The sequence below is a fragment of the Zootoca vivipara genome, chromosome 12, assembly GCF_965207765.1.
Source record: "Zootoca vivipara chromosome 12, rZooViv2.hap1.1, whole genome shotgun sequence".
In the NCBI taxonomy this organism is placed as follows: Eukaryota; Metazoa; Chordata; class Lepidosauria; order Squamata; family Lacertidae; genus Zootoca; species Zootoca vivipara.
The window spans coordinates 16,380,969-16,408,679 of NC_142595.1; the positions used below are offsets into that span (position 1 = coordinate 16,380,969).

The window sequence follows — 27,711 nt, forward strand, 5'->3', positions numbered from 1 at the left end:
CCCTCGGCCAATAATGCGAGATGAGCGCGCAACCCCAGAGTCGGTCACGACTGGACCGAATGGTCAGGGGTCCCTTTACCTTTACTCACAACAACAAAAACAACAACAACAACAACAACGGGCTTGCCGATCATAAGATCAGTAGTTCGAATCCAAGCGATGGGGCAAGCTCCTGTTTCTTTGTCCAAGCTCCTGCCAACCATACCAGCATGAGTAGATAAATAGGTACTGCTGCGGCAGGAAGGTAAACAGCGTTTCCATGCACTCTGGTACTCTTCTCTGTGTCCCGTGTGCCACAAGTGGTTTAATCATGCTGGCCACATGACCTGGAAAATCTGTCTCTGGACAAACACCAGCTCCCTCGGCCTAAAGGTGGAGATGAGCACCGCACCTCATAGTCGAATTTGACTGGACATAACTGTCCAGGGGTCCTTTACCATTACCTTTCAATAATAATATTAACAACAACAACAAGAATGTCAATAATAAATAATAAAACTTCCCTATACAGAGCAGCCTTTGGATGTCTTCTAAAGGCCTTTGGAACTACAATAACCGATTGCTTTGATCAGTGGCTATGGGAGGCAGGCGGTGGTGCATGGGGCTTCTGGAGACAGAAAACGGAGGCGGGACGAGACCGGATGTCCTAGAAGAGGCTGATGAGAGTTGGCGTCCAACACCAATGGGGCAGGCACAGGTCCTCTGCCCCTGCCATACTGCAACATTTTGTTGCAGCTCCCATTTGTGCATGCATGCATGCATGCGTGAATGAAGGAGGATAAGAACCACCATCCTCCGACTGAAGTTACAGTCCCGATGCACGCTTACCTGGGAGCAAGGTGGAAAGGTCTTAGGGACCGGGTAAACACGAATAGAGTGGGCTGCACACAACAAGAGCTTGCACCCCAACCGTTCAGCCACGGTCTTTAGCACTCAGTAGCAACGATCCTTAGCAGGCCTTCCGGCTCCCAGGAAATCCAGGTGCAGTCCTGGCTCCCCCTCCCACAACGGTCCAGCATCCCATTGGGACTCGTTAGGACCGGACCGGATGGAATCCAGGGCTCGATCAAAGGGGGCGCTAGAACGCCCGGCTGCCGAGCGTTCCATCTCCATGGCGACGTTTGTCGCTAACGTTCTGGGGGCCCCGCCTCTTTCCTGGTGCCCAGGGTACCAGCCGCCGCCTCCTCCTCTGCCCGGCCGCCCGGCAACCATGTCCAAAAGGCGGAGGCGGACATGGCGGGCACTTTCTCCGCCTTCCCCTTCGACTGGGAGGTGGATTCCCCGACGCTGGTGCCCCGGCAGGGACGCAGGCGTGACTGGAGGCTGACCAGCAGCGGAGTGGGGCTCAACTACATCCCCCCACTGCCCTTCCCGCCGCCCTATGCACGAGTGAGCCAAAGCTGGTGACTTTAAGGGGGGTGGCTGGCTGGTGCAATTCGGATTAGTGGAAGCGATGTGGTTTGCAGCGGGGGACTGACACTCCCTCCCGCTACTTCTAGGTACCCTGCAGGCGGGCTAATGCTGCCTGGAACCAGAACTCCTGGGGAATAAATGGGTCTTGCGGGGGGAGGAGTCTTGGTTCTGTTTTTCATCCATGCACCCACTTTTCCGTTTCCTGATGGTTTGTCCCATTGTTGCCCTTTATGCTCTTTCCCCCACCTCCTCCCTCGCACCCCCCACTTCGCTCATCGCCAGTCTACGATCTATGAGCCACTGCCCCCAGCATCTGAGAAAGTCTTCCAAGATGAGGTCATCCCACGCTTGACAACCACCTCACAACTCGCGTATGGCCCGAAAATCCACGGGGGAGTCCTGGCTCACCCCCGCTACTCTGTTGCCTATCCGCACTGGGACGTCCTCTACAACAAAGATCTGAGAGAGAAGGTAAAGACAAGCAGGAAGCTCTGAGATCTGGGAACGGGAATAGAAGCTTGAACGCTGGTCAAGGGTCACATCCAGATGGCCAGTGTATTGAGGATTTGTCCGCATTTGTTTGCAGGGGGATTAGACAAAGTTGGCAATTTAATCTGCTTTTGTCATGATTTGCTTTCAGGTAGGTCAGATGATGTTGTGCCAACCCAAATGTTATGGGAACTCCCAGTGTATTTTCCCCTGTCACTTTCCTTCTTGCAAAAAGTCCAATCTTTTGCAAAAGCAGGTTTATTGCACAAGAGTTTCCAGCCAACTAAGCTGTACAACCTGAATTTGTGATTGAATCCACCCCCAAATAGTGACAGTTCTTGAAGTTCCCTAGGAATAAGGCTTGGTGGTTTTACTGAGGAGGGAATGGGTGGAGTGAATCCAGTCTATAAATTACAGCCTGGTTCTGTGTGAGCTTACTCAGAAGTAAGTTTGACTGAGGATTTACCGTATATTCCAGCATATAAAACGACTGGGAGTATAAGACGACCCCCAACTTTTCAGGTTAAAATATAGAGTTTGGAATATACTCGCCGTATAAGAAATACAACCCGGCGTATAAGACGACCCCCAACTTTTGACAAAATTTTCCTGGATTAAAAAGTAGTCTTATATGCAGGAATATACAGTATGTTGGGGGGGGGGCAGGACTGAGCTACCTGCACTGCAATTGGCCAGTTCGTGGAAGCCATGCCTATTGCTTAGGTTGCCAGTTGCATCGCTAGAACGTGTCACGACATCACCCAAGTGACCTCAGCGAGAATTTCAGTTTCAAATATTCTGATTATTTCTACTTTCAGCTAAGTATTTTTATTTATTTACTTGCAACCTACCTGCTCTGAAAAATCGCAAGCCCCCCTTTCTGTTCATTCCGAAACATGACAATAATAAGATTAGAAGCATTTGCTCTTGTATGCTTTTCTCGGGTTCCTTTATTTTAATTTAAAGATGTATGCAAATGGGTACAGAAGTATTCGCATGCATGCCCAGTAAAGTTAAAGGCAGGGGAGGGGGAGGGGAGAAGTGACACACACACACTTAAAAATCCCCACATGAAAAAACCCAATTGGACACATTCTGTCAAACTCCACCCGCTAGTGTCAATGAGCAAGCACTGGTGGAATAGCAGTGAATACCTGTGCCTGAAAAAATGGGTATGTGTGCCAAATACAAAACACACAAAAAAAATCAGACCTGAGGAACAGGTTTGCCGTATAAAGCCCCCATCTAGAAACACACTGAATCAGCTGAAAATTCAGGGAGTAATCTCGAACTATCATCGATGGAGCCCCACACACCCCTCACTCAGTGACTGCAATTTAGGCAGGAGAACGGGATGGGGGGGGTGAGGATTCTGCAGATAAGTTCCCAGAAGCCCCTGTTCAAGGAGAAGAACAAAGGGCCCCAAGTGACAAGGTGATGGCGAGACAAATAATCTTTCCTCCATGGCTCTGTTTGAAAACACTTGGCTGAAGGAGGCAAACCCCCCCAAGGCAAATGAAGAAACATTTGCACGAGAGCGTGTCCTCGTGCAGTCATGGTGACCGTTCCCCCAACCCCTTCTTCTCTGTAGCCCTGTTTCTGCTCTTCTCCCCGACAGTTGAAGCTGAGAGCATGGAGGTTCCCGCTGACCATGGGCAACCAGAAGAGCGAGACGAGGGAACGCTACCCTGGCTGGCCCAATCTCCCACAAGAGCCCACTTTCCATGCTGGGCCTCAGCCTTTTGGCTTGGCTGATCATCACCTGAATGGACCATCCAAGGTATCTGGTGTTTCCGGGGCAGGGAGAGGATATCCCAACTATGCTGCACATCTTCTTCCTTCTGGCCAAGGCATCTTTGTGTTCTGTTTTAGGTTAACCAGTGTGACAATCTCTATGTAAAGGATGCTTGGTTTTGCATATCTTACAAACGATTGCTTGCATATACAGGTGAAACTCGGAAAATTAGAATATCATCGAAAAGTGCATTTATTTATTTCAGTAATGCAACTTAAAAGGTGAAACCAATATGTGAGATAGTTGCATGACATGCAAAGCAAGATACGTCAAGGTGTTATTTGTTGTAATTGTAATTATTTGTCGTTAGGCAGGTCAATTATAAATGGAATGTAATCAATGAAATGTAATAGCGATGTTTATTTTTATTTTTGTATTATTGTAACTACAGTGGTATCTCAGTTTAAGTACAAAATTGGTTCCGGAAGTCTGTACTTAACCTGAAGCATACTTAACCTGAAGCAAACTTTCCCATTGAAAGTAATGGAAAGTGGATTAATCCGTTCCAGATGGTCCGTGGAGTACTTAACCTGAAACGTACTTAACCTGAAGCAAACTTTCCCATTGAAAGTAATGGAAAGTGGATTAATCCTTTCCAGACGGGTCCGCAGAGTACTTAAACTGAAAGTACTCAAACCGAAGCGTACTTAAACCGAGGTATGACTGTATTTGTTTTATTACTGTGGAATTTCTAAAAGAAAGCATTTGTAAATAAATAAAAATAAAAAATAATAAGTTGCATTACTGAAATAAATGCACTTTTCGACGATATTCTAATTTTCCAAGTTTCACCTGTATATTTAGGGTGTTAGGGGAAGGGGTAGTGCCTTTGGTGGGGGACACGTCATGCTACTTCTGGGGTAGTTTGTCCACCTTTGGCCCCCACCTGCGCTCAGCTCTTACCTGTGGCTCCTAGAAGCTTACAGTATACAACAGTGGCCACGCCCCAGGAACGCCTTTGACTGGCCGGCTAAACCAGGTGAGGGTTGGCTGATGGGTCTCAAAGCCCCAGTGTGTTAGGGACTTTCCATGCATGCCAAGACAGGCTCTGGCAGATTGAAGAGATGTGACCAATCGTGGGTCCAGCGGTCAAGAAGGTAGTTTCTGCACAATCTGTAGAAGGAAGTGAGAGGCAGATGGGACTTGTCAGACTGGGAAGGCAGCCCTTTCTAGGAGAAGGAAAACTGATCCAAACCTCTGCTGCCTTGTGGGATATCTTCAAGAGGAGAAAAGGCTAAGGAGTAAACTCTACACAAATCCAGAGTGGAGTCCTTAAGACACCTTGTGCACCTCCTTCCGGCAACTTCCGGCCAAATGTCTTGCTCTGCTGTCCATCAGCGAGGCTGGGGTGTGTGTGTCTTGTCATCTGGGCAGCCCAGGACCTCCATACGCACTGCCCAGGCTTGTGCCCCAGGGAAGCCATTTTGGCTTCAGCCCCAGAGGTGCACTCCATTGTCTCTTGAGACAGATGGATTCCAACAAAAGCTTGCGCATCTTTGCATGCTACCCAGTGGCGGAGCTTCATGCTCTGGCACCGGGGGGTGGAGAGCAGGCGGGGGCAAGGATGACGCTCGTCCTGGGGGCGTGGCGTGCTGCCCGTAGGGTGCGATGGCACCCCGCCGGGATCGCGCTGCCGGGGGCGGTGCGCTCCCCTCGCACTCCTCTTCCTCCGCCAGTGATGCTACCCATGGAATCATTGGACCAATCAGTATTCATTATTTCCTTCCGTGTGGGGAGTGTTTGTGCTGCCTGCTTTTAGTGGGAAGGAAAACCTGTGTCCCTCCAGATATTGTGGGACCCCCCAACTCCCATCAGCCCCTGCCAATGCAGTCAAAGATGTAAGAGGTGGTGGGAGCTGTTGTAGTCCAACAACATCTGCAGTTCCTTCTCCATCCCTGGCCTAAACTGGGTTATCCTCGGTGCCTCTGCAGCAAGTTCGAGGTGGGATTCTGATCTTGGTATTGGGCCTCATATTGGGCCTTCCCTATCCCTTCCCCACCATGCCTGGTCTTTCCTTTGACATCCTTCTTTATTTTGCTGGCCTGCCCATCAAAGAAAGCAGGTCATGTGCTTGAGACCCAAGAGCTCTAACTAAGGCTGGGGTCAAGGATCTGAGGGAGTTTCCTCCTGATTCTGGCAGGTTTACTTGGCAGTGGCAGCAGCTACGAGGAGCCACCGCGTTTCCTTGCCCCCCCCCCAATGTCCTTGACATAGCATTGCTCCAGGAGCATTGTGGGAAATTAAAATGGTGGCTCAGTCATTGCTGGGCCCTGGGAGGCACTCAAAAGAGTGTCATGTGGTAATACCTGTGGTGGGCTGTGGTGGGCTGAGGAGTTCAAGACTTCCATGCACAACAGTGGCTTCGTTACTTTGTTCTTCGCAGTCCGTTGTGGCCAGCACACGGAATGAAGAGATGGCAGGCAAACCCTTCTACATCCGGGACAAGGCAGTTCTGCGACTTAATGACCCCTATATCTCAGTCACCAGCCGGGACTTCCATCCCTTCACAGAGTAAGTAGCATTTCCAAGGTTCTCTCCCCATCCCTTCACCCAACCCAGACACCTCTGCCACTGCCTACACTCCCTTCCCATAATCCTCTGGGGGTGCAACTGCGAGAAGTGAGGTTACAGGGAACCAAGCAGAAGGCCTTCTCGGTAGTGGCGCCCGCCCTGTGGAACACTCTCCCATCAGATGTCAAGGCAATAAACAACTATTTGACTTTTAGAAGTCCTGTTTAGGGATGTTTTTAATGTTTGATCTTTTATCGTGTTTTTAATACTCTGTTGGGAGTCGCCCGGAGTGGCTGGGGAAACCCAGCCAGATGGGTAGGGTATAATTTTTATTGATTGATTGATTGTCTCTGAACCCACATTCTACTCTTTGACCCTTGTTTGCTACTGCTTGTTTACAATGGCACAGAACTTGTATTTTTTTAGGTTGGCAACCATACTTAACATGTCTTGACAGCTGGATGTCTTAGCTGGCTGGAGCATTGTGCTGATAATGGCAAGGTTGCAGGTTCGATCCTCATAAGGGACAGCTTGTATCTTCCTGCATTGCAGGGGGTTGGACTAGAAAATCCTCAGGGTCCCTTCCAGCTCTATGATATGATACAGAATTCTATGATATGGCAGATGTTGGCTATTGCCTGATTTATATATGGCAGGGTGGCCAACTTCCAAGAGACTGTGATCTACTCACAGAGTTAACAACTGGCAGTGACCTACCCCTTTGGTGGGGTTCAGGTCAAAGTTGTTGAGCTTTTTTTACGAAGGAAAGCCCTGTTTTTTGGAGTTCATGTAAAAGTTGTTGAACTTCTTTAGTCATGAAGCGATATTGAGCTTTTTTTAGGAAGGAAAGCCCTGTTTTTGGTGGTTCAGGTCATTTTAGGGGTGCAGGGCAAAGGTGTTGAGGGTTTTTTTAGGGGAGCCAAAGTTTTTTAGCTTCTTTGGGGGGGGGGAGCCACTGATCTACCGGTGATCTACCACAGACATCCAGTGATCTACTGGTAGATCACGATCTACCTGTTGAATATGCCTGATATATGGTATCCCTTTTGCTGTTGAAATGTATTTTTACTGATTTTAACGAAATACCAATGATAAAATGGCTGTGTGCTACCTGAGCGCAGGCATGCAAAGAAAGTATGGCATATCACAGGATCAAGAAAAAGGTCCTTCTTCTTTGGCGATCACTCGTAGCCGAGTAAGATTGTCTTCCATAAACACGGTTTTAACAATGGGTCCGTAAGTGACTGTGGAGGCCAATTCTGGATCCACACATCCTTCCACAGTGGGGACACTGGTTTCCAGGCGGGAGTTGATCACGGTGTGGATTTGCCAAGAGTGCCTTCCTCTTAGCACGTTTCTCCCTCGCGTCCTGAGAGTTCGAGTTTCTTCAAAGCCCATGGCACCTTTGGTAAAGGCTGTTCTCCAACTGGAGTGCTCGCTCCAGTTATTCCCAAACAATACCATATTCTGCAGCGCCAAGAGTAGCAGTGTGTACACAGGGAGCCCCTTCCAGACAGTATTCTCTCCTTTAAACTGTGGGTAAATGCCAGGATCTGTCCAGGTCTTCTTAGGCCCCTATGCCTGGGCAGGACGTCTGGAACACCTTCAGCATACACCCGGGAATCATGGACTCATAACTGGGCTTTATGAGCACCAAATCAGCAGTGAACAGCAGAAGCATTTGTAGAGGTTTCAAAACATTCCTCATTTATTTCTATTAACTACTGCATATTTACAGATCTGGCTTTGTGAGTGTTACAGCCTCTCACTTAGCCATCTTGTCTACAGAAGATATTAAACTGCACACAGCACACAGCAGAGAGCAGAGTCAGGAATGAAAAACAACAAAGTAACAATTCCTAACTGTTCCCTCCCAACAGCAGATATCACCAGATTTTCAGAATGGGAGGGGTGAAAATGCTCACAACCTCCCCCTTTTCATTCTGACCATTATGAAAATCTAGCACAAAAGCAATTTCTTTACATATATACCAAGTTGTTCCTTATTAACAGCTTTAGTCAAAGCATCAGCAGGTATTTCTTTCCCTGGCATATATGAGACTTTTACAACTCCTTTCTGAATGCATTCTCTGGCACGGTGCAATTTGATTAGCAAATGTTTTGTTCTTTGCTTGCACCCTTCTGAATGGATTAGTTCTATGCAGGCTTTGTTGTCCTGATAAACTTGAACTGGACAACAAATTTTTACTCTCATATCCTCACATAGTTGCAACAACCACTCTACATTCATGAGGGAAAAATTTAAAGCGTTGAGTTCTGCTTCACATGAACTCATGCTTATTGTTGCCTGTTTCTTACAAGACCAATCAAATAGGCACTGATTGTACAAATAACACACACCTGAGGTGCTCTTGCCATCAGTTGTATCACTACCAAAACTGGCATCGGCATAGATCTCAAGACCTCCAGATTTTTGGCTAGTAAGCTTCAACCTGTAATGCATAGTGCCTTTTAAATACCTAACTATGCGTTTCAGTGCCTTCCAGTCTTGCACTGTAGGTTGATTTACATATCTGCTGAGCAAATTTACGCTAACAGCAATGTCTGGTCTTGTGCACCTTGCTATAAAACTAAGTTTACCCAAAACACTTCTGAACAATGTAGTGTCAGGAAAAACATTAGCATTAGTATCATGTTGGTACCCTGTGACCATGGGGGTGTCTACAGAATTGGCATCTGTCAGATTTAATTTTTCAATCACATCATTGATCTTACGTGATTGATGCAGCAAAACATCACCTTGCTTATTTCTCTCTACTTCCAGTGAGAGATAATTGCTGACTTCCCCTAGGTCTTTCATATCAAAATGCTTTTGCAGTTTTGCAAGAGTGGTTTTGTAAATATTTGCATCCTTCCAGAAAAACAAAATATCATCCACAAAACAAATGCAGTACAATTTGTGCTGGTTAGATTCTTTAACAAAAACACAAGAATCAGCCTTTCCTTGCTTGAAACCTAAGGAAAACAGCACTTCTGTCAGTTTAGTGTGCCAGCATCGAGCGCTTTGTTTTAGACCATACAAGGATTTTTTTAATTTACACACCATTCCTTTTTTTATCTGCACTCCATCTGGCGGTGACATGTAAATACTCTCATTGAGAACTCCGTACAAAAACGCAGTATTTACGTCGTGATGAGATATGGTCATGCCCTCTTCTGCAGCAATTTTCATCAACAGCCTAACTGTCTCAAATTTGACTGTCGGTGAATATGTCTCATGATAGTCCTGATCAGGAACTTGAGAAAAACCACGTGCAACTAATCTGGCTTTATATCTGACCACTTTACCAGTCTGATCAGTCTTGGTTTTGTAAATCCACCTGCTGTCTACAAGTTTCATGCCTGGTTCTGCTGGAACCAATTCCCACGTGTCATTTTGCTTTAGGGAATTCAATTCAGCTTTCATGGCGTTAAGCCAAGGTTCGGCATCTTTTTCAGGTAAATTTTGAACCTCTTTGTAGTTAGTTGGTTCAAAAACTGAGTTTGTGTTGCTAGTGGCAGCCATATCTGAAATAGCAGCTTTAGCAAATTCTTTAGAAAATCGTTTAGGTGCTTGTCCCTTGGTAGTTCTCTCAGATCTACGCAATACTCTGGGATCCTCTGGGTCTGGTTCCTCCTCCTTGGGAGAATGGTGACCTGTATCTGGCAAAGATTCTACCTCTAGATCAGTGTCAGACCCATCTGATTTCTTAAAAGAGGTCTTTTCATTCTGATCATCTGTATCAGTGTCAGAATCTGTGCTACCATCAGCATCAATTACAGGTTTTGCCTCTTTGTTAATTGGTTTAACCACCTCATCATCTGAAATGGGATGACATTGAAAAATGCCAACTTTGTCCCATTTTGGATTACAATCCATGCTTCTGGTCAGCCTAATTGTGTTTGTGTCTGTCATCAGCACACGATAGGAACCTTTTTCATAACCTAGAAAAATGCCATGTTGACCAGATTTGCTCAATTTGTCACCTTGCAGAGTATGCACCCAAACTTCAGAACCGAAAATTTTTAAATGTTTTACAAACGGTTTCCTTTTGAACAGCATTTCGTATGGGGTGCAATCAATGGCTGATTGATATCTGCGGTTGTAAATATAGGTGAAACACGATAGAGCTTCAGCCCAAAAGGGGTTGGGTAGGCCTGAATCATGCAACAGAGTTTTAATTCCTTGTTGCAAGGTCTGGTTTACTCTTTCACATAAACCATTCTGCCATGGAGATCTGGGCGTGGCAGTCATGTGCTCTATGCCCTGTTCTGCAGTAAAGTTTTCAAACTGTTCTGAACAAAATTCTCCACCCCTGTCAGTGAAAAGACAACGTACATGCTCATCGTGAACATTCCTGAGCCATGCACAAAATTTTTGAAACTTAGAGAAGGCTTCAGACTTCTTTTGTAACATATAGACCCAAACATATCTAGAATAGGCATCTATCAGAACCAAAAAATAACATGAGTTTCCTCTAGAGAGCGCTAGAGGTCCAACCAAGTCTGCATGCACAATCTCATAAGGTTTCTTAACCTCCCTCCCAGATTTTGTACCTTTGGGAGCTTGCTTAATTTTGTTCTCTGCACATGAGACACATTTCATATGATAAGGACACTTTTGAACTTTCATGCCCTCAACCATATTTTGCATTTTACCTACTGCCTGGAAATGCAAATGACCAAACAAACGATGATAATCATGAATACAATGGTTATGCAATTTCTCATTCTTATCTACTGATATATTACAGCACGCCTTTTCAGTTTCTTTAGTTGCTCCAGCAGCTGTACCTGTAACAAAAGGCAATACATATAAACCATCAACACACTTAGCATAAAGAATGAGTTTGTTGTCTCGAAGAATTTCACACCGAGAGTTTGCAAACACCACTTTAAATCCTTGAGCGTCTAGCTGAGAAACACTCAAGAGATTATCCTGCAAATGAGGAGCATACATAACATTTTTAACTGTTGCATTAAGGCTCTGCAAAGAAACCGTTCCCTGAGCCAAACTTTTAATAGTCGTTCCATCCGCTTGATGAATTGCTCCTCCCTGTTTCTCAAGATGAAGAAAGAGATTTTTATCATTGGCCACGTGCCTTGTGGCTCCTGAGTCGACAACAAAAACAGAACGTGTGAGTTGATTAGAACTGCGTGAAATCAAAGCCTTTGATGCAGCTGGCCCTTGGGGTTTTCGGCCTCCTCCCCCTTTGCCTTTGAAGTTGCCCTTCTTCTTTGAAGAGTTTTTACACTGATTTTTAAAATGGCCGACCTCTCCGCAAGAAAAACAGCGGCGCATTTTAAGAGCTTTTGCAACACTTTCACTTTCCCCTGTTGAAGGCTTGTAGGCATTTCCAACAGCCTTGTCCCTGCTTTCTCTAGCAGTCTGTCTGCGATCCCACTCATTCAAGAGCACGCTAGACACATAATCTTCTGTTAGACGGTCATTGGGCAAAGACGACAATTGAGCAGCTACAGCATCATAAGATTCATCCAAACTGTTTATGATAAGCATTGCAAAAACAGCTTCTGAAATATTTAAGTCTCGCTGGACAAGATCCTGTCTGAGACGTTTTAATTGGGCTAGATGGCTGGGCAAATCACCATCTTTCTGCAATTCCAGCCTACACAGCTTTTTAAAGAAAAGCACACTGGATCCTGCATTTTGTCTTAGATGCATATCTCGAAGTTTATTCCAAACAGCCCGTGCAGTCTGCTGGTTCTCCAAGTTGACCAACAACTGGTCCTGGACACTCAGAATAATTGTCCCCCTGGCTCTCATGTCTGCCTCATGCCACGCTGGCCATCCATCATCATCCTCATTAGGGGGGTCATCTTCTATAATATGGTAAAGCTTTTCCCTTTGTAAAAGTGCTTTCATTTTGACCTGCCATGTAGGATAGGTCTCTGGTGTAAGGAGAGGAAAAGATAGAGACATCTGGCCAGAATGTGCAGAAGCCATGCCTGTGTTTAGTTAACAGCAAGACACTTCCCTTCATGCACCCCAAATACTCTTGACTCTCTCAGCAACTTCTCTCCCCACTCAGCACAATTAACAGGCAAACTGGAAAAGCGTCTCTGCTGTCTTCCTGGCAGCCAGCAACATACCTTTCTGTAAATCAAACAGCAGCTTGAAAAACAGCTTCAGCTCACAGCTCAACTCCGATGTGCAGCATCAGATGGAAATGGATCAGAAACATCCAATTATCCAACCATCAATAGCCATCTGCAACCACCAGTCTGCTACCAGCAACCATCCGCCTGCTACCATATGTGGGTAAATGCCAGGATCTGTCCAGGTCTTCTTAGGCCCCTATGCCTGGGCAGGACGTCTGGAACACCTTCAGCATACACCCGGGAATCATGGACTCATAACTGGGCTTTATGAGCACCAAATCAGCAGTGAACAGCAGAAGCATTTGTAGAGGTTTCAAAACATTCCTCATTTATTTCTATTAACTACTGCATATTTACAGATCTGGCTTTGTGAGTGTTACAGCCTCTCACTTAGCCATCTTGTCTACAGAAGATATTAAACTGCACACAGCACACAGCAGAGAGCAGAGTCAGGAATGAAAAACAACAAAGTAACAATTCCTAACTGTTCCCTCCCAACAGCAGATATCACCAGATTTTCAGAATGGGAGGGGTGAAAATGCTCACATAAACTGCTTGGTTTCACCCCACTTACAGAGAAATGGACGCTTTTTGATCCCTCCCTCCCTCCCTCCCTCCTCTCTCTCATGCAGCAAGGAACGACAAGGCTATGCCAGGAAGGATGTTCTCTCGCTCCAGCCGGGTGGTCCTGTGATCCGTGATCCTGAACCAATGCGGGACATCAGCCTGTTCTTCAACGCAACCCGAGTACCCCGTCTGGGGCCACACATTCCTGCCGTTCCCCACCGGGGTCTCCTTCCCCTGACCCGAGAATCCTACCAGCCTCCTCACGACTACAAACGCACCTGGGACCGCTTCTGCCCGGTAGAGAAGCCTCCCACCGTCTCCTGCCGGGTGCCTGTGGTGGAGATCCTGTGCGTTCCTCGCATGTACGAAACAGAGTATAAAAACTACGGCAGTGGCAAGCCCATGCCAGTGTGAGAGGCCAGGGGCAGCGAGCCATTTTGCAAGGATCAGGCAGGGCAAACCTATAGAATCTATCTCACCTAGCATTTGCTTCTGTGTTCATTTTGCAGAGATGACCACAAAGTCTGTATTGATATTTTGTTAACACGTATGGGCAACAATTGGGATGAATTAAAAATGAACTCTTCTTTGAAATAAAAATTATCCAGTCCAAAAATATGGTTCGGAAAGCTTTACTTACAGAACTTAAACTCCAATCGACTTAAAGCAATAAATTTACATTCAGTTAGATCAGGCATCCCCAAACTGCGGCCCTCCAGATGTTTTGGCCTACAACTCCCATGATCCCTAGCTAACAGGATCAGTGATCAGGGATGATGGGGATTGTAGTCCAAAACATCTGGAGGGCCGAAGTTTGGGGATGCCTGAGTTAGACGCATTATATACTGATGCCGGCATAGGTGAAATGTCTTAGACTATGAATATCTTCCGGAACTAAAAATCAAAGCTCTGTCTCTTCTCCACTAACCTGTGGCTGTTCTCCCAGAGGGAGAGAGCAAAACATCCATTCTCTCCAGTAGCTTGAGAACAAAGACACACTCCTCCCAAGATGGACGCCCACAGATTAGCATATGCATAGACCGTGTAACACTATATATTTCAGGTGTTTTAAACACCATGTGACAGAGCCCCATAGATATACAGTAGTCCCACTAATGATTAACTTGTTAGGCTCTCATCACAGTTTTCTTTAGCTTCAATGGAAATTTTCATGCCATGCTTCACAGTATACATGCAGACACATTTTCCATTTCAATATTAATTCAACAATTATGCTTAGCAGTCTGGCATTTAGAAGCATTCAGAAAACACCACATTTTGGGCTGTGCCTTGCAGTGGTCTTTCCCAGATGATCTGAGATAGAAATATTCAGTTGTTGTTGTTGTTGTTGTTGTTGTTGTTGTTGTTGTTGTTTTCCATTTTGTAATTTATACTTTTAGCTTTAGGAGGGCTGTCCTTGCCTTGCTTATTCACCTGCCCATTTGAACTCACACAGGTGGGAGTGGAAGGAGGGATGGATTTGACAAACGAGCAAATCATGCTCAAATCCATCATTCCAGAGCCAATATGAGGTTGTGGGCGCAAGTATTGGATAAGGGCTGGTGTGGTCCATGTTTACATCTTGACTGCTGTGGATCTGATTGGTTGACCGTGATCCAATCACATGCACTCACACACCCTTTCACCTTCTTCACGGGGTTGTTATGACGACAGTGTGAGAGGAAGAACTATGTATGCTGCTCCCTTGAACTCCTTGGAAGAACACCCATCAGCCTCGGCTGGCAGGGGCTGATGGGAATTGTAGTCCAAAACACCAGAAGTGAGTTAATAAATATTTTATGGAAAAATGATTTGAAATTCACGGCATGCGTGAAAGAAAATTATATGGAAATGATGTACCATTGGTATTTAACACCAAATATGCTAGCAAAAAGGGACGTGGGTGGCGCTGTGGTCTAAACCACTGAGCCTAGGGCTTGCCAATCTGAAGGTCGGCGGTTCGAATCCCCGCGACGGGGTGAGCTCCCGTTGTTCGGTCCCAGCTCCTGCCAACCTAGCAGTTCGAAAGCATGTAGATAAGTGCAAGTAGATAAATAGGTACCGCTCTGGCGGGAAGGTAAACGGCGTTTCTGTGTGCTGCTCTGGTTCACCGGAAGCGGCTTAGTCAGGCATCCCCAAACTGCGGCCTTTCAGATGTTTTGGCCTACAGCTTCCATGATCCCTAGCTAACAGGATCAGTGATCAGGGATGATGGGAATTGTAGTCCGAAACATCTGGAGGGCCGAAGTTTGGGGATGCCTGGGCTTAGTCATGCTGGCCACATGACCTGGAAAGCTGTACGCTGGCTCCCTCAGCTAATAAAGCGAGATGAGCGCCACAACCCCAGAGTCGTCCGCGACTGGACCTAACGGTCAGGGGTACCTTTACCTATGTTAGCAAAAATATATGACAGGTACCTGCTGAAGATGTAAAGAAAAAGAAGGCACCTTTTACCATATGTGGTGGACGTCACATGCAAGTTAATAAAAACATTCTGGGAAATGATGTATAATGAATTGGAAAAAGAATTTAAAATACCCTTTATATAAAAAAGAGGCTTTTCTATTAGGAATTATAAGTGCCGAAATTCCAAGAGAGCAGAAAATACTTTTTATGTATGCGATGACAGCTGCGCGGATGCTGTTAGAGATGGAAACAAGATAAAGCCCCTACCAGAGAAGAATGGCAAATGAAGCTGTCAAACGATGCTGGAATGGCAAAACTGACCGAAAAGCTCAGGAACTAGGACAGGCACCCTCAAACTTCGGCCCTCCAGATGTTTTCGACTACAATTCCCATCATCCCTGATCACTGGTCCTGTTAGCTAGGGATCATGGGAGTTGTAGGCCAAAACATCTGGAGGGCTACAGTTTGGGGATGCCTGAACTAGGAAGACCAAAACTTTAATAAGGAATGGGGGGAAATTACAATTTACCTTAAAGACCACGAAAGCAGTTGAAAACATTAGCAGGACTGCAATAACACTAGTAATGTAACGAGAGCTGTGGACACAATGGAGTTACAAAAAAATTGGATTATTTTTAAAAAAGGTGCAGTAGAAAAGGTTTATTAACAGAACCCATGGAAGGGAAGGTGGGAAGTCCAGAGATTCGGGAGATCCTTGTAACTTTGGATGCATTGTGGTATGATTGTAAACTTGAAACGTAAAACCAAATAAATATATATATATAAAGGTAAAGGTAAAGGGACCCCTGACCATTAGGTCCAGTCGTGACCGACTCTGGGGTTGCGCGCTCATCTCGCATTATTGGCCGAGGGAGCCGGCGTATAGCTTCCAGGTCATGTGGCCAGCATGACAAAGCCGCTTCTGGCAAACCAGAGCAGCACATGGAAACGCCGTTTACCTTCCCGCTGTAGCGGTTCCTATTTATCTACTTGCATTTTGACGTGCTTTCGAACTGCTAGGTTGGCAGGAGCTGGGACCAAGCAACGGGAGCTCACCCCGTCACAGGGATTCGAACCGCCGACCTTCTGATCAGCAAGCTCTAGGCTCTGTGATTTAACCACAGCGCCACCTGGGTCCCATATATATAAAAGAAGTGAGTTAATAAATACATTTTAGCTACTACATCACTTTGGCATTCATTGCTTCGGTGTGTTTTTGAAGTACTGCTTCGGCAGGTACCAGCTGGTGGCCCGGGGGGGGGGGGGGGGAATCTCTTAAAAAGCATCCAGCACAAACTCTTCCATACTGCTATGAATGTGTAGTTTAACTGTTTCCAGACACAAGCTATAGCGCCGGCTCTAATCAACAGCGTGTGTTTTGAAACGACCTTTCAAAAGGTATGTGTGCGTGGTAGATAGACAGCTATAAAGGCATCCAACGGCACTTTGCACAAGCTTGCTCCGGATCCCTTTGGGGACTGGGATTTAGTTAAGCGCTAAAATAATATATGTGTAACTGTGATTTAACAAAATCGGGGTTTTATTGATGTGGCAAACTCTTTCAGCTTCAGCCTTTGTCAGACACGTTCTTCCAAAACCATTTGTGTTTTGTTAATCACATGTGTTTTGAGTGCAAACAAACATATACAGACAAGTTTCATTGCATTTTTAGAGCTAGCTAGGCCCAGCGTTCACTTTGGCTCTCTGGGAATGTAGCTGTGTAAGAAAGCTACTATAATAAACCGAAAAGGAAGACAGGGAAGACTGGTGGGATATCGGTAAGACAGCAACAGTTTCCATTGTCCATTCCTTGTTACTTTCCCATCAGAATTTGAGTGCCCTCTTTCAGGGTCATTTTTTGCCCATCATTGTTCCATCCTGTTTTATTTGCACTCTACCCATCTGCCAAAAAAAAAACCTCACAACAGCATACACAGGGTAATCCAATTTTAGGCTGAGAGGAAGAGAGAAGCTTGCCCCAAGGACATATACTAAGCTCATTGCTGATAAACAGCCCACTGAAGAGGTGCCTGTTCCAGAGGGGTGACCCTGAACCAGCTCAAAGTCTACTTTTCTTTCTTTCTTTCTTTCTTTCTTTCTTTCTTTCTTTCTTTCTTTCTTTCTTTCTTTCTTTCTTTCTTTCTTTCTTTCTTTCTCCATCTTTTTTTGTAATATTGAATTTATTCTATGTTTGTTAAATTTATCTCGGTCATTTTTAAGAATTTACTGACGTGCTCTGTGTTTCTTATATTTGTATTTCGATGTTTTGAATGTTTGCTGTAAGCTGATTTGGGCACGGTGGAAAAGCAGCAAATCAGACCCTCCAAGTATCCCTATTTTCCAGGGATGTCCTTGATTTAGAGAAGCCGCACCAGTTTCTGATTTGATCCCAGAACGTCCCACTTTTCCGTAGGTCGGATGTCTTTATTTTCATTGGAGAAATGTTGGAGGGTATGCAGTTATCCGGCCCCTGAGCCGTCCAAAGGCAAACCTGTATAGGGATTTTTTAAATAATAATATTTATTATATGTTGGAAGCTGCCCAGAGTAGGGTATCGTGGAATGGGACGTCCCTATTTTCATCAGAGAAATGTTGATCCCATCCTTGTCGCCAGTGAAATATACTCGGAGTCGAGAGTGAATTTCATGCTCTTTATTCAGCTCATAGTCATCAAGGAGAAGAAGAGGAGAAGAATGCCCTTTTCCCAAAACCATTTGCTTATATACATTATTTACACAATGGGCTTTGTGTGATTGGCTACTTCAGGGCTACACCTGTGGGCCAATCAGTTTGTGGATTGACTTCTGCCAGCCTCCTGATTGGCTGCTCCTGCAGGCCAATCACGTTGCGGATTCACTTCCACCTGGAGTTGGATTGGGTGGCTCCTGAGGACCAATCAGACTGCTGATTCTGGATCCTATTGTTCTATGATTCAGCTCAGTACATAACATGGCGTATAAGTAAACTCACTCAATATATTTTATCCTTAAAATTCGCGATCGCTTTCCCATCTGGCATTGCCAACTTACTTTGATCTCTTCGTGGAAAAAGCCCATCGTCAACCATCATCAGTTCATCTCTGTTAAGGGGGTCTCAGCCCAGCACCGAGCAAGATTGAACTGTTTGCATCCCAATGGGCTCATGTCTCTTAGGAAGCCAAGCTCAAGATTAGTTGGCACTTGGCTGCTTTTCAAGGCAAGCTGCTCTCCCGCTGCTCTTTCCACCATGGCAAGGACATGGCTCAGGGACACCACTCAGGTAGAAGGGATGTGTCAAAGGAAGCAGGGATTTGTCACCTAGCAACACACCTGGTGTAGCCCAGAGCTAATGGCCTTGGACAAGAAATAGGAACCCACGGCCTAGGAAAAAAATCTCTAGCCACTTCATTTGTTTTTTGTTACTGCTGCTACCAAGCTGGCAGCACGAGGTGGAAGCTGGTTGACTTCATCTTGAAATGCAGATTACATTGTCTCCAACATGTTCTGAACACTTGTGGGGTATGAAATTAGTTTTATTATTATTATTATTATTATTATTATCCACCAGCACTGCCGGGATTAATTTGATCCCTAGCTAAGGGATCAGACCAAACTGCATAAGGGAGTGGAAGACAGGAGTGCCCGGCATGCTCTGGTCCATGGGGTCACAAAGAGTCGGATACAACTAAACGACTAAACACAACATCTCAGGCCTAAACAGGGCTGGCCCCACCATTAGGCAGAGTGAGGTGGCTGCCTCAGGCACCTGATTTTGGGTGCCCTGAAGGGACAAGAAGGTGGGGTTTTTTTGCAATTTAACTTATTGTAACTTTATAAATTAATATTTTATTAAGAAGGTTTCAAATATGAAGAAATAAAGTGATGCAAAGGAAAAGAGGGGAGAAATAAAAATAAAAAGCCTTAAAAATGTGTAGAAAGAAGAAACACACTGATATATACAATATATGAGAAATGTCCTAACCCATATGTTCTTATATAAATTTGATATTATTCTCCTAATACATATGTAAATATCAAAAGCCTACATTTTGCATAAACTCGTTCCATATATTGTCATATTTATCCAAACGAAGTCTACGTCTCTAAGCAGTCTATTCATTAGTGGCAAGTGTTATCATGTTGTCAATCCGTTTATTAAAGGGGATCATATATTTATCCTTCCATTTCATCAATATCAGTCTCTTGGCTACCATTAGAGCACATAGAATCCATTTTTGTTGTCCCACACAATAGGTATATAGTTCAGAAGATTGTTCTCTGCTGAAAATTCCAGCTTTTTCTGGACAGTCATAATTATACAAACCAGCACTTTATCCCAAATTTAGAGCACGGTACAAACATATGTTTCAGGGAAAATGTGGGGTGTTTTTTGGGGGGGGTATTCTGTTGTTGTTGTTGTTGTGTTGTTGTTTTTTATTATGTATTTTGTGGTTTTATATTTTGATTGAATTCTGTGAACTGCCCTGAGACCTCCGGGTATAGGGCGGTATATAAATTCAATAAACAATAATAAATAATAAGGGAGACATTATTATAACTGTATATTTATTGCCAGAGAGCGGGGAGGGGGATTGTGGGATTCGCTTCCTCAGACGCCAATAAAACGTGGCTGTGTCAGCAGTATGGGCAGGAGTCAGGCTCTGGGGCCTGTAGTGCTTTGCAGGACTGGGGCCTGCCTCAGCTTGTGCTGGACAAGCAAGGAGTGGCCACACAGGTGAAGACCTCAGCTTGTGCTGGAGAGGCAAGGAGTGGTCACTCAGGTGAGGCCACTTGATACCTCACTGCACCTGGTAGCAGGAGCTGGGAGGGATAAAAGCTCAGCATTTCCCTTCAGCTCTTTGCCGCAGCAACGCTATCCCTGCCTGGTCGCCTCTGGCCTCTTGCTCCTTGACCCTTGGACCCTCGCCTTGCCAACACCTTGTTCCTTGGACCCTCGCGTTGCCGACGCCTTGATCCTCGACCCTTGGACCTCTGCCTTGCTGACACCTTGATCCTCGACCCTTGGACCTTTGCCTTGCCGACGCCTTGCTCCTTGACTCCCAGACCTTCGCCTCTGCCTTGCTCCTTGACCCTGACACTGCCTGCTGCTGGACCCTCAGCCCTGCACCTGCTCCTGCTTCTACACCACCATCTTGCCTCTGGTCCTGACGTCCTCAGCCAGGGCTTCAACCGCCTGCCGACCAGACCGTGACAGGCTGGCCTTAGGTACCAAATGCATTGTAGGACAGATGGCATTTGTGGCACTGCTACAGGCAGCTAAATGTTTTGAACTGGCCCTGGTCCCAGAACCTGCTGTTAACCTGCTGAGCCTTTCTGTCATGAGCAGTGGTGTAGCAAGGTCAGGGGGTACCCGGTGCAAAAAATTTATTGACACACACACACACACACTGAAATCTAGTTGGACTCCCAAGAGTTTCCTGCTTGGCAAGGGGTTGGACTGGATGGCCCTTGTGGCCTCTTCCAACTCTATGATCCTATGATTCTATGAGACTGCAATCTGCTCAAAGTATAAAAAATACAGGCTGTGATCCATTGTCATTGCCAGGAGTTGTTGAACTTTTTTAAGGGAAGGATTGACCAAAGTTGTTGAGCTTTTTGAGGGAGCTTCTGCTTCTCTTCTTCTCTCCACCCTCCACATGTTTGTTTGCTCGCCAGCCTCCTTCCCGTCATCTCCCTGCCTGCCTGCCTCCTCCATGTCAAAATGAAGGGGGAAATGTCACCCCCCTCAGTGATGACACCCAGCCAGGGCGGTCCACCACCACCTGCTCCCACCTTGCTCCACCCCTGGTCATGAGCCCTGTGGAGACACCTTGGTGGGACCAGTTAGAGAGGGAGGAGGAATGAGCAGGAAGTGGCTGGGATTAGACTCTGGAGATGCCCCCAGCAGGCGGGGGAAGTTAACTCGGACCCTGGGGAATGGGCAAAAGGACTGTCAGGGCCGAAGCCCACCTTGGGGCCTTCATGCACCTTGGGCATCATATCACATTGCCATGGCCTTTAAGGCTCTGAGACCCTCCAAGTTAAGGTTGCCATATTTTAAAATGTAAAAACCAGGACAGCCTGGGCTTTTTTAAGGAAGAGCTTTATTATTATTATTATTTATTATTAGCCGCCGAAATTGTTGAGCTGCTTAAAAGAAAACCCGAAAATTGTTTAGCTTTCCCACTACAAAAACGCCACCCAAAAAACGGTGATTTTTTCTATTGCCTTGCCTAAGATGCAGGACAAAGCGCCACATTTTGGAAATTCTCTTTGGCCTTTGAAATCCCGGAGGTATGGCAGACCTACTCCAAGTGTCCCTATTTTCCAGGGATTTACAGAAGCCAGCCTGGTTTCTGATTTGATCCCGGAATACCCCACCTTTCCTTAGGATGTCCCTATTTTTCATTGGAGAAGTGTTGGAGGATATGGTAGGACACCCCTTATTTTCATCGGATAAATGTTGGAGGGTGTTGTTATCGGCTGAATGGAAAGGAAGAGCCGAAAAAAGCCGCTTCCCAGGAGAATAGTGAAAGTGCCTTTTTAGCTTCGTTTGATGCTGCAGCCTGCAGCTTTGTCCTTGAGGCTTCTGTGGGTTGGGTGATGGGAGGGGGAAGACCTTATAAAAGGATGTGCAAGGTAGGGGGCGGAGGTACTCCGATCCAGGCCAGCCCAGGAGACGTGATGAAGTTGATACAGGTAGGTGTAAATGAAAAAGGCGCCTGCTGAAGCAGAAGAACACGGGATCAGTGTGCGATTCTTGCTCATTCACTGCTGAGGGAAGCAACTGGAGAATAGCATGAACTGTTTATTGAGGTTGCAATGCAATGGTTACTGCTTGGGTCTTTCGAATGCAAAGTGGGTTAAGCATTTCAGGGAGAGCGACGGCAGCAAGGGTACCATGCAAGCTACAGGCAAATCAAATCCTCCAAGTGTCTCTATATTTATTTCCCAGGGACGGTCCCAGGTTTGCAGAAGCCGTCCTGGTGTCTGATTTGATCCCGGCATGTCCCGCTTTTCCTTGGGACGTCCCTATTTTCATTGGAGAAATATTGTAGGGTATGGAGTTATGTGACCCCCCCCCCCCCAACAGGCCAAGGAGATAAGTAACTAGACAACTTTTAGAAGATATCTGAAGGCAGCCCTGTGTAGGAAAGTTTTAAAATGTTTATTTTCAAAAAAATGTTTTCATATGTGTTGGAAGCCACTCAGAGTGGCTGGGCAGGGTATAAACAAATAATAATGATACAGTGGTACCTCGGTTTATGAACACAATTGGTTCCGGAAGTCTGTTCATAAACTGAAGTGTTCATAAACTGAAGCGAACTTTCCCATTGAAAGTAATGGAAAGTGGATTAATCTGTTCCAGACGGTCCGCAGAGTACTTAAACTGAAGCGTTCATAAACTGAAGCGAACTTTCCCATTGAAAGTAATGGAAAGTGGATTAATCCGTTCCAGACGGGTCCGCGGAGTACTCAACCTGAGGCGTACTTAACCCGAAGCATGGGTGTAATTGGTTCCGGAAGTCTGTTCATAAACTGAAGCATTCATAAACTGAAGTGAACTTTCCCATTGAAAGTAATGGAAAGTGAATTACTGTAATCCGTTCCAGATGGGTCCGCGGCGTTCGTAAACCGAAAATTCGTAAACCGAGGTGTTCATAAACCAAGGTCCCACTGTAATAATAATAATAATAATAATAATAATAATAATAATAATAATGACGTTCCTATTTTAATTGGAGAAATATTGGAGGGCATAGTGAAAAAGACACTAAGGGAATCTTAAGGTTTACAGAATTACAATTTTTTGTTGAGGAAAAACCCTCAGGAGGCAATTCCCTGCTCCAATCTCAGTGCCCTAAAGCATGGCTGGCGCGCCATTGAGGCAGTGTGAGGCATGCTCTGAGGGGGCGAGAGATCGCAATCCAGACTCGGTTTCGGGTAAGCCAAAGGAGGCAGCTGAAAACCGAAGAACAGCGGTAACAGCTAGTGGAATGGCCCCTTTCTGCCCAGAGTCAGTGGCTGCTTTGATCCTGGTCTCCTCCCATGCTGCAGGAGTGTGAGCCTGGATCTGGGCTTGGGCATCCATGGCATGCCTTGCCGCGGGCGTCTAAATGTGTTGGACCAGCCTTAGAGTGGGAATAATTCCTGTTCGCAGTGGTATGCTGCTGCTGCTGCTGAAATGGTGCCTCATTTTTGCCCTTGTAGAACTCGGCAGTGAGGAGAGCCCAACACCACTCTAGGTAATTGGTTGTGTTATAAGAAAAACTGCTCCCTTTCCTTTATGGCAGGGCTTCCCAAACTTGGGTCGCCATTTATTGTTGAACAACAACTCCCATCATCCCTAGCTAGCAAGACCAGTGGTGAGGGATGATGGGAATTGTAGTCCAAAAACAGATGGAGACCTAAGTTTGGACAACACTGCCTTATGGGGTATTCCAGAGCCCGTACAGAGATCTTAAGTGGGTTCCCTATCGGTAGGAGAAAATCGGTAGCCTGGCCATTCCTTTATGATGGTAAATACTTAGTTCCTGAATCTCTTACGCATCTTGATAGTGTGTTCAGCTTAACAGATACTTCCCAAACTGTATTGGAAAAGGGAGTTGTAAGCCCCTACAGTCAAAAGACAATTGGAAAGCTTTCCCCATTTCCTTCCTCTTTGCAGAGAAATATTTGAGGTCGATTTGGGAGGGTCAAAATGGCTTCAGGATTGTTCTCCTGTACTAGTTCTGACATGTGGTTTATATCCTTACATATGTACATATACATGTTTGCCTTGTATATTTATGAACATTTGTTTTACAGGTGAAACTCGGAAAATTAGAATATCGTCGAAAAGTGCATTTATTTCAGTAACGCAACTTAAAAGGTGAAACCAATATGAGATAGATGCATGACATGCAGAGCAAGATATGTCAAGCCTTTATTTGTTGTAATTGTAATTATTTGTCGTTAGGCGGGTCAATTATAAATGGAAGGTAATTAATGAAATGTAATAGCGATGTTTATTTTTGTGTTATTGTAACTATTTGTTTTATTACTGTGGAATTTCCAAAAGAAAGCATTTGTAAAAATAAATAAAAAAACAATAAGTTGCATTACTGAAATAAATGCACTTTTTGACGATATTATAATTTTCCGAGTTTCACCTATATATCTGAGACCTTAGAATTCTTATAACAGCTGTGTTGTCGCGCCTGCTGTCAAGACTTTTCTCCTGATGCTCAAGCACTTCCTGCCTCATTAGCTCTAACCTTGCCTCCTTCTGGTACCGCCACCCACCCACCCAACCCTTTAAAACCACCATGGCAACAATTTCACCAACACCTGGTATAGACGTCAGGCGTCACTAGCCTCGCTCTCAGACTCCTCAATCCCTGCTTCTCACCTCTCCCTCCTTTTACAACCAGGGAAAGATCCGCTTGCTGGCAGCATTCTTACTGTTGGTGGCTACCCCCACCGCCAGCCGCAGCAGGAGCAACGCGGGCAGCGCCAGCGACACCCCCATATGCCGCCCCATCAATGCCACCATCGCGGCAGAGAAAGAAGACTGCCTCGTCTGCATGCCCATCACCACCACCATCTGCAGCGGCTACTGTGAGACCAGGGTGAGTGCGTGTGCGTGGTCGTGTGCATATGTGGGGTGTTGTGAAGCGAGGGAATGGGAAATGACATTCTAGGAAGCCAGCAATATCAAAAGCAACACAATGGCCGGAAACAATGACAATGTTTAAAAACTTTATGGAATGATTCAAAACATCAAAACGCACAAACTGAAGTCTCTGAAGGTCCTTAAATGAATCACGGTGCCAGACAAGCTGCGAAGCTTCATATAATCGGCAAATGTCCAATTCTGATGTCCAACTCTGACCTCTGCTGAACAGTGTTCCCGGATAACAACTACTGTTTCGCTGAATTCTTCATCAGCCAATTAGTTCAACACTCGTAAGTAGAAAGATATGTAATTTCTTCATGTGACTACATAATCGCATGAGCACTGTTCCAGAGTATTTTTCATTCGCATGTATATTACAGTATATCTATTCGAGAAAAGATTGGTTAATGAAGAAATCACATATCTTTCTACTTACAACTGTTGAACTAATTGGGTGATGAAGAATTCAACGAAACAGTACAGTGGTACCTCGGTTTACAAACAGTCCCGTTTACGAACGCCTCCGTTTACGAACACCACAGACCCGGAAGTGTTTACATCTGGGTTCCGCGGCATCGGATGCGCAGATGCGATTTGCGCAGCTCACGCATGCGCAGAAGCGATCTGCACAGTGCGCACATAGAAGCACTCTGTCGGCGCTTCGCACATGTGCAGAAGCCTGCCTTCGGGGAGCGAATGCCTCCGTTTACGAACACCTCTGTGGAACAGATCGTGTTCGTAAACCGAGGTTCCACTGTAGTTGTTATCCAGAAACACTGTTCAGCAGAGTTCAGAATTGGACATTTGCTGATTATACGAAGCTTTACAGCTTGTTCTCCTTTTGGGGGGGCTTTAGCACTGAACCCCAAAGTGCGTGAGCATGTCACTGTGCCTTCCAAAAAGCAGTGCTAAGAAAAGGGCAGGTGAGATCTTTGTGCTGGCACTACGCCTCAAAAAAAAACAAAAACAAAAAAGGTAAAAGGACGCGGGTGGCATTGTGGTCTAAACCAGTGTTTCTCAACCAGTGTGCCTCCAGATGTTTTGGGACTACAACTCCCATCATTCCTGACCACTGGTCTTGCTAGCTAGGGATGATGGGAGTTTTAGTCCCAAAACATCTGGAGGCACACTGGTTGAGAAACACTGGTCTAAACCACTGAGCCTCTTGGGCTTGCCAATCAGGTCGGCAGTTCGAATCCCTGCGGTGAAGTGAGCTCCCATTGCACTGTCCCAGCTCCTGCCAAATGAGCAGTTTGAAAGCACGCCAGTGCAAGTAGATAAATAGGTACCGCTGCGGCGGGAAGGTAAACGGCGTTTCCATGCGCTCTGGTTTCCGTCACAGTGTCCCATTGTGAAGCGGTTTAGTCTTGCTGCCCACATGGACCGGAAAGCTGTCTGTGGACAAACGCCAGCTCCCTTGGCCTGAAAGTGAGATGAGCGCCGTAACCCCATAGTCGCCTTTGACTGGACTTAGCCGTCCAGGGGTCCATTACCTTTACCTTACTATGTCTCACCATCTGTGTTTGGGGTTGCTACTTAAATCTGGCTCAGCCACGGCCAATAGCCAGGGCTGAAGGGAGCCACAATCCAAAACTTCTGGAATGAAGTTGGGAAAGGCTGACTTATAGGGGAAAGAACACACCTGTCTCTAAGAATGGCTTGCACTGAGGATCTCTGTACCTGCAGGATGTAGCAGGCATTGGGAGCCCATCCCTGTGCCAACCTGTTCCATGCCGGCTCTGCTCAGTGAGGAGAGAGGCTAAACAGGATGGAATTCAAATGTGCACTCAAGGCCAGGCCCGTATATGACAAGGTGCTAACAGCGGGCAGAAGAAGGCCGAGCCAGTGCAGTACTGGTAGTTAAGGGTGCTGTATAGGGGAAACCTGGGTTCAAATCCCCACTCGGTCTTGAAGCTCACTGTGTGGCATCAGGCCAGGCACTTGCTCTCAGCCTGTCCTACCTCACCGAGTTGTGAGGGGGGAAAGGGGAGAACCACGTAAGCCACCTTGACTGCCTTGGAAGATGGGAGGGATAGAAATATGTTAAGTGTGGCAATGTTAAAGGCCGGTTTATTTCATAAAATTCGATGGTAGAAAAGAACTTGTTTACGAAGTTCCCTGTAAGGTTTTCCTTTTGGTTGCTGCCCTGCTACTCCTATGTTAGCAAGGGCGAGTCAGCAATGTCTGTAACTTCCCTTTATTGTCCTCCCTGCCCGGCGACTTCCTTTACAGGAGATGTCGCTGAAGGACGAGCGAATAGTCTTCAACCAGAGAGTCTGCACCTACAGGGAGGTCCGCTATGAGACCATGCTGCTGCGCGGATGCCCAGCAGGTGTCGACCCGATCTTCACATACCCTGTGGCTGTCAGCTGCCACTGCGACCTCTGCAAAGTGGCCTCCAGCGATTGCACTGTTCAGGGCACTGGGCCCAACTCCTGTAGCAACTCAAACCCCTTTGTCTAAATTGGGGGGGGGCAGTTATAATAAACACCATCCAGGACCAACAGCAGCACATGCGTCTCTGTGAGTGATTCAGTCAAGAGGTACAAAGAACCCAGGAGTCCTGACTTCTAGTCTGTTTCACTTGTTCTCTGCCCATTCTGTTTCCCTTTCCACTCCTCTCTAACAGGGCACACCTTAGCTTTCCTAAAGAGCTCAGGAAACTCTGAGCTCCAACCTCCTCCTCTCTCTTAGTTTTCACCCACAATGAAAACTAAATTAACTCCTTAAAAAATGGTGGTTCTTAACCTCCTTTCTCAATCTACTGTTATCCA

The 27,711-nt window shown here is 46.0% G+C and overlaps 2 protein-coding genes across 2 annotated transcripts; both read left to right on the forward strand.

Moving 5' to 3' along the window:
* The first annotated feature begins 759 nt into the window (after window positions 1–759).
* Window positions 760–13,511, forward strand: SAXO3 (stabilizer of axonemal microtubules 3). The gene is made up of 5 exons (XM_060281105.2): window positions 760–1,389; window positions 1,696–1,884; window positions 3,521–3,682; window positions 6,081–6,208; window positions 12,961–13,511. Exons 1-5 carry the CDS (start codon window positions 1,234–1,236, stop codon window positions 13,307–13,309), a joined length of 984 nt encoding a protein of 327 aa, XP_060137088.1. The 5' UTR covers window positions 760–1,233; the 3' UTR covers window positions 13,310–13,511.
* An 8,398-nt stretch (window positions 13,512–21,909) lies between these two features.
* On the forward strand, window positions 21,910–27,446 carry LOC118094597 (lutropin subunit beta-like). Its single transcript, XM_088655808.1, has 3 exons — window positions 21,910–21,978; window positions 24,648–24,890; window positions 27,170–27,446. Exons 1-3 carry the CDS (start codon window positions 21,910–21,912, stop codon window positions 27,398–27,400), a joined length of 543 nt encoding a protein of 180 aa, XP_088511934.1. The 3' UTR covers window positions 27,401–27,446.
* The last annotated feature ends 265 nt before the right edge of the window (window positions 27,447–27,711 follow it).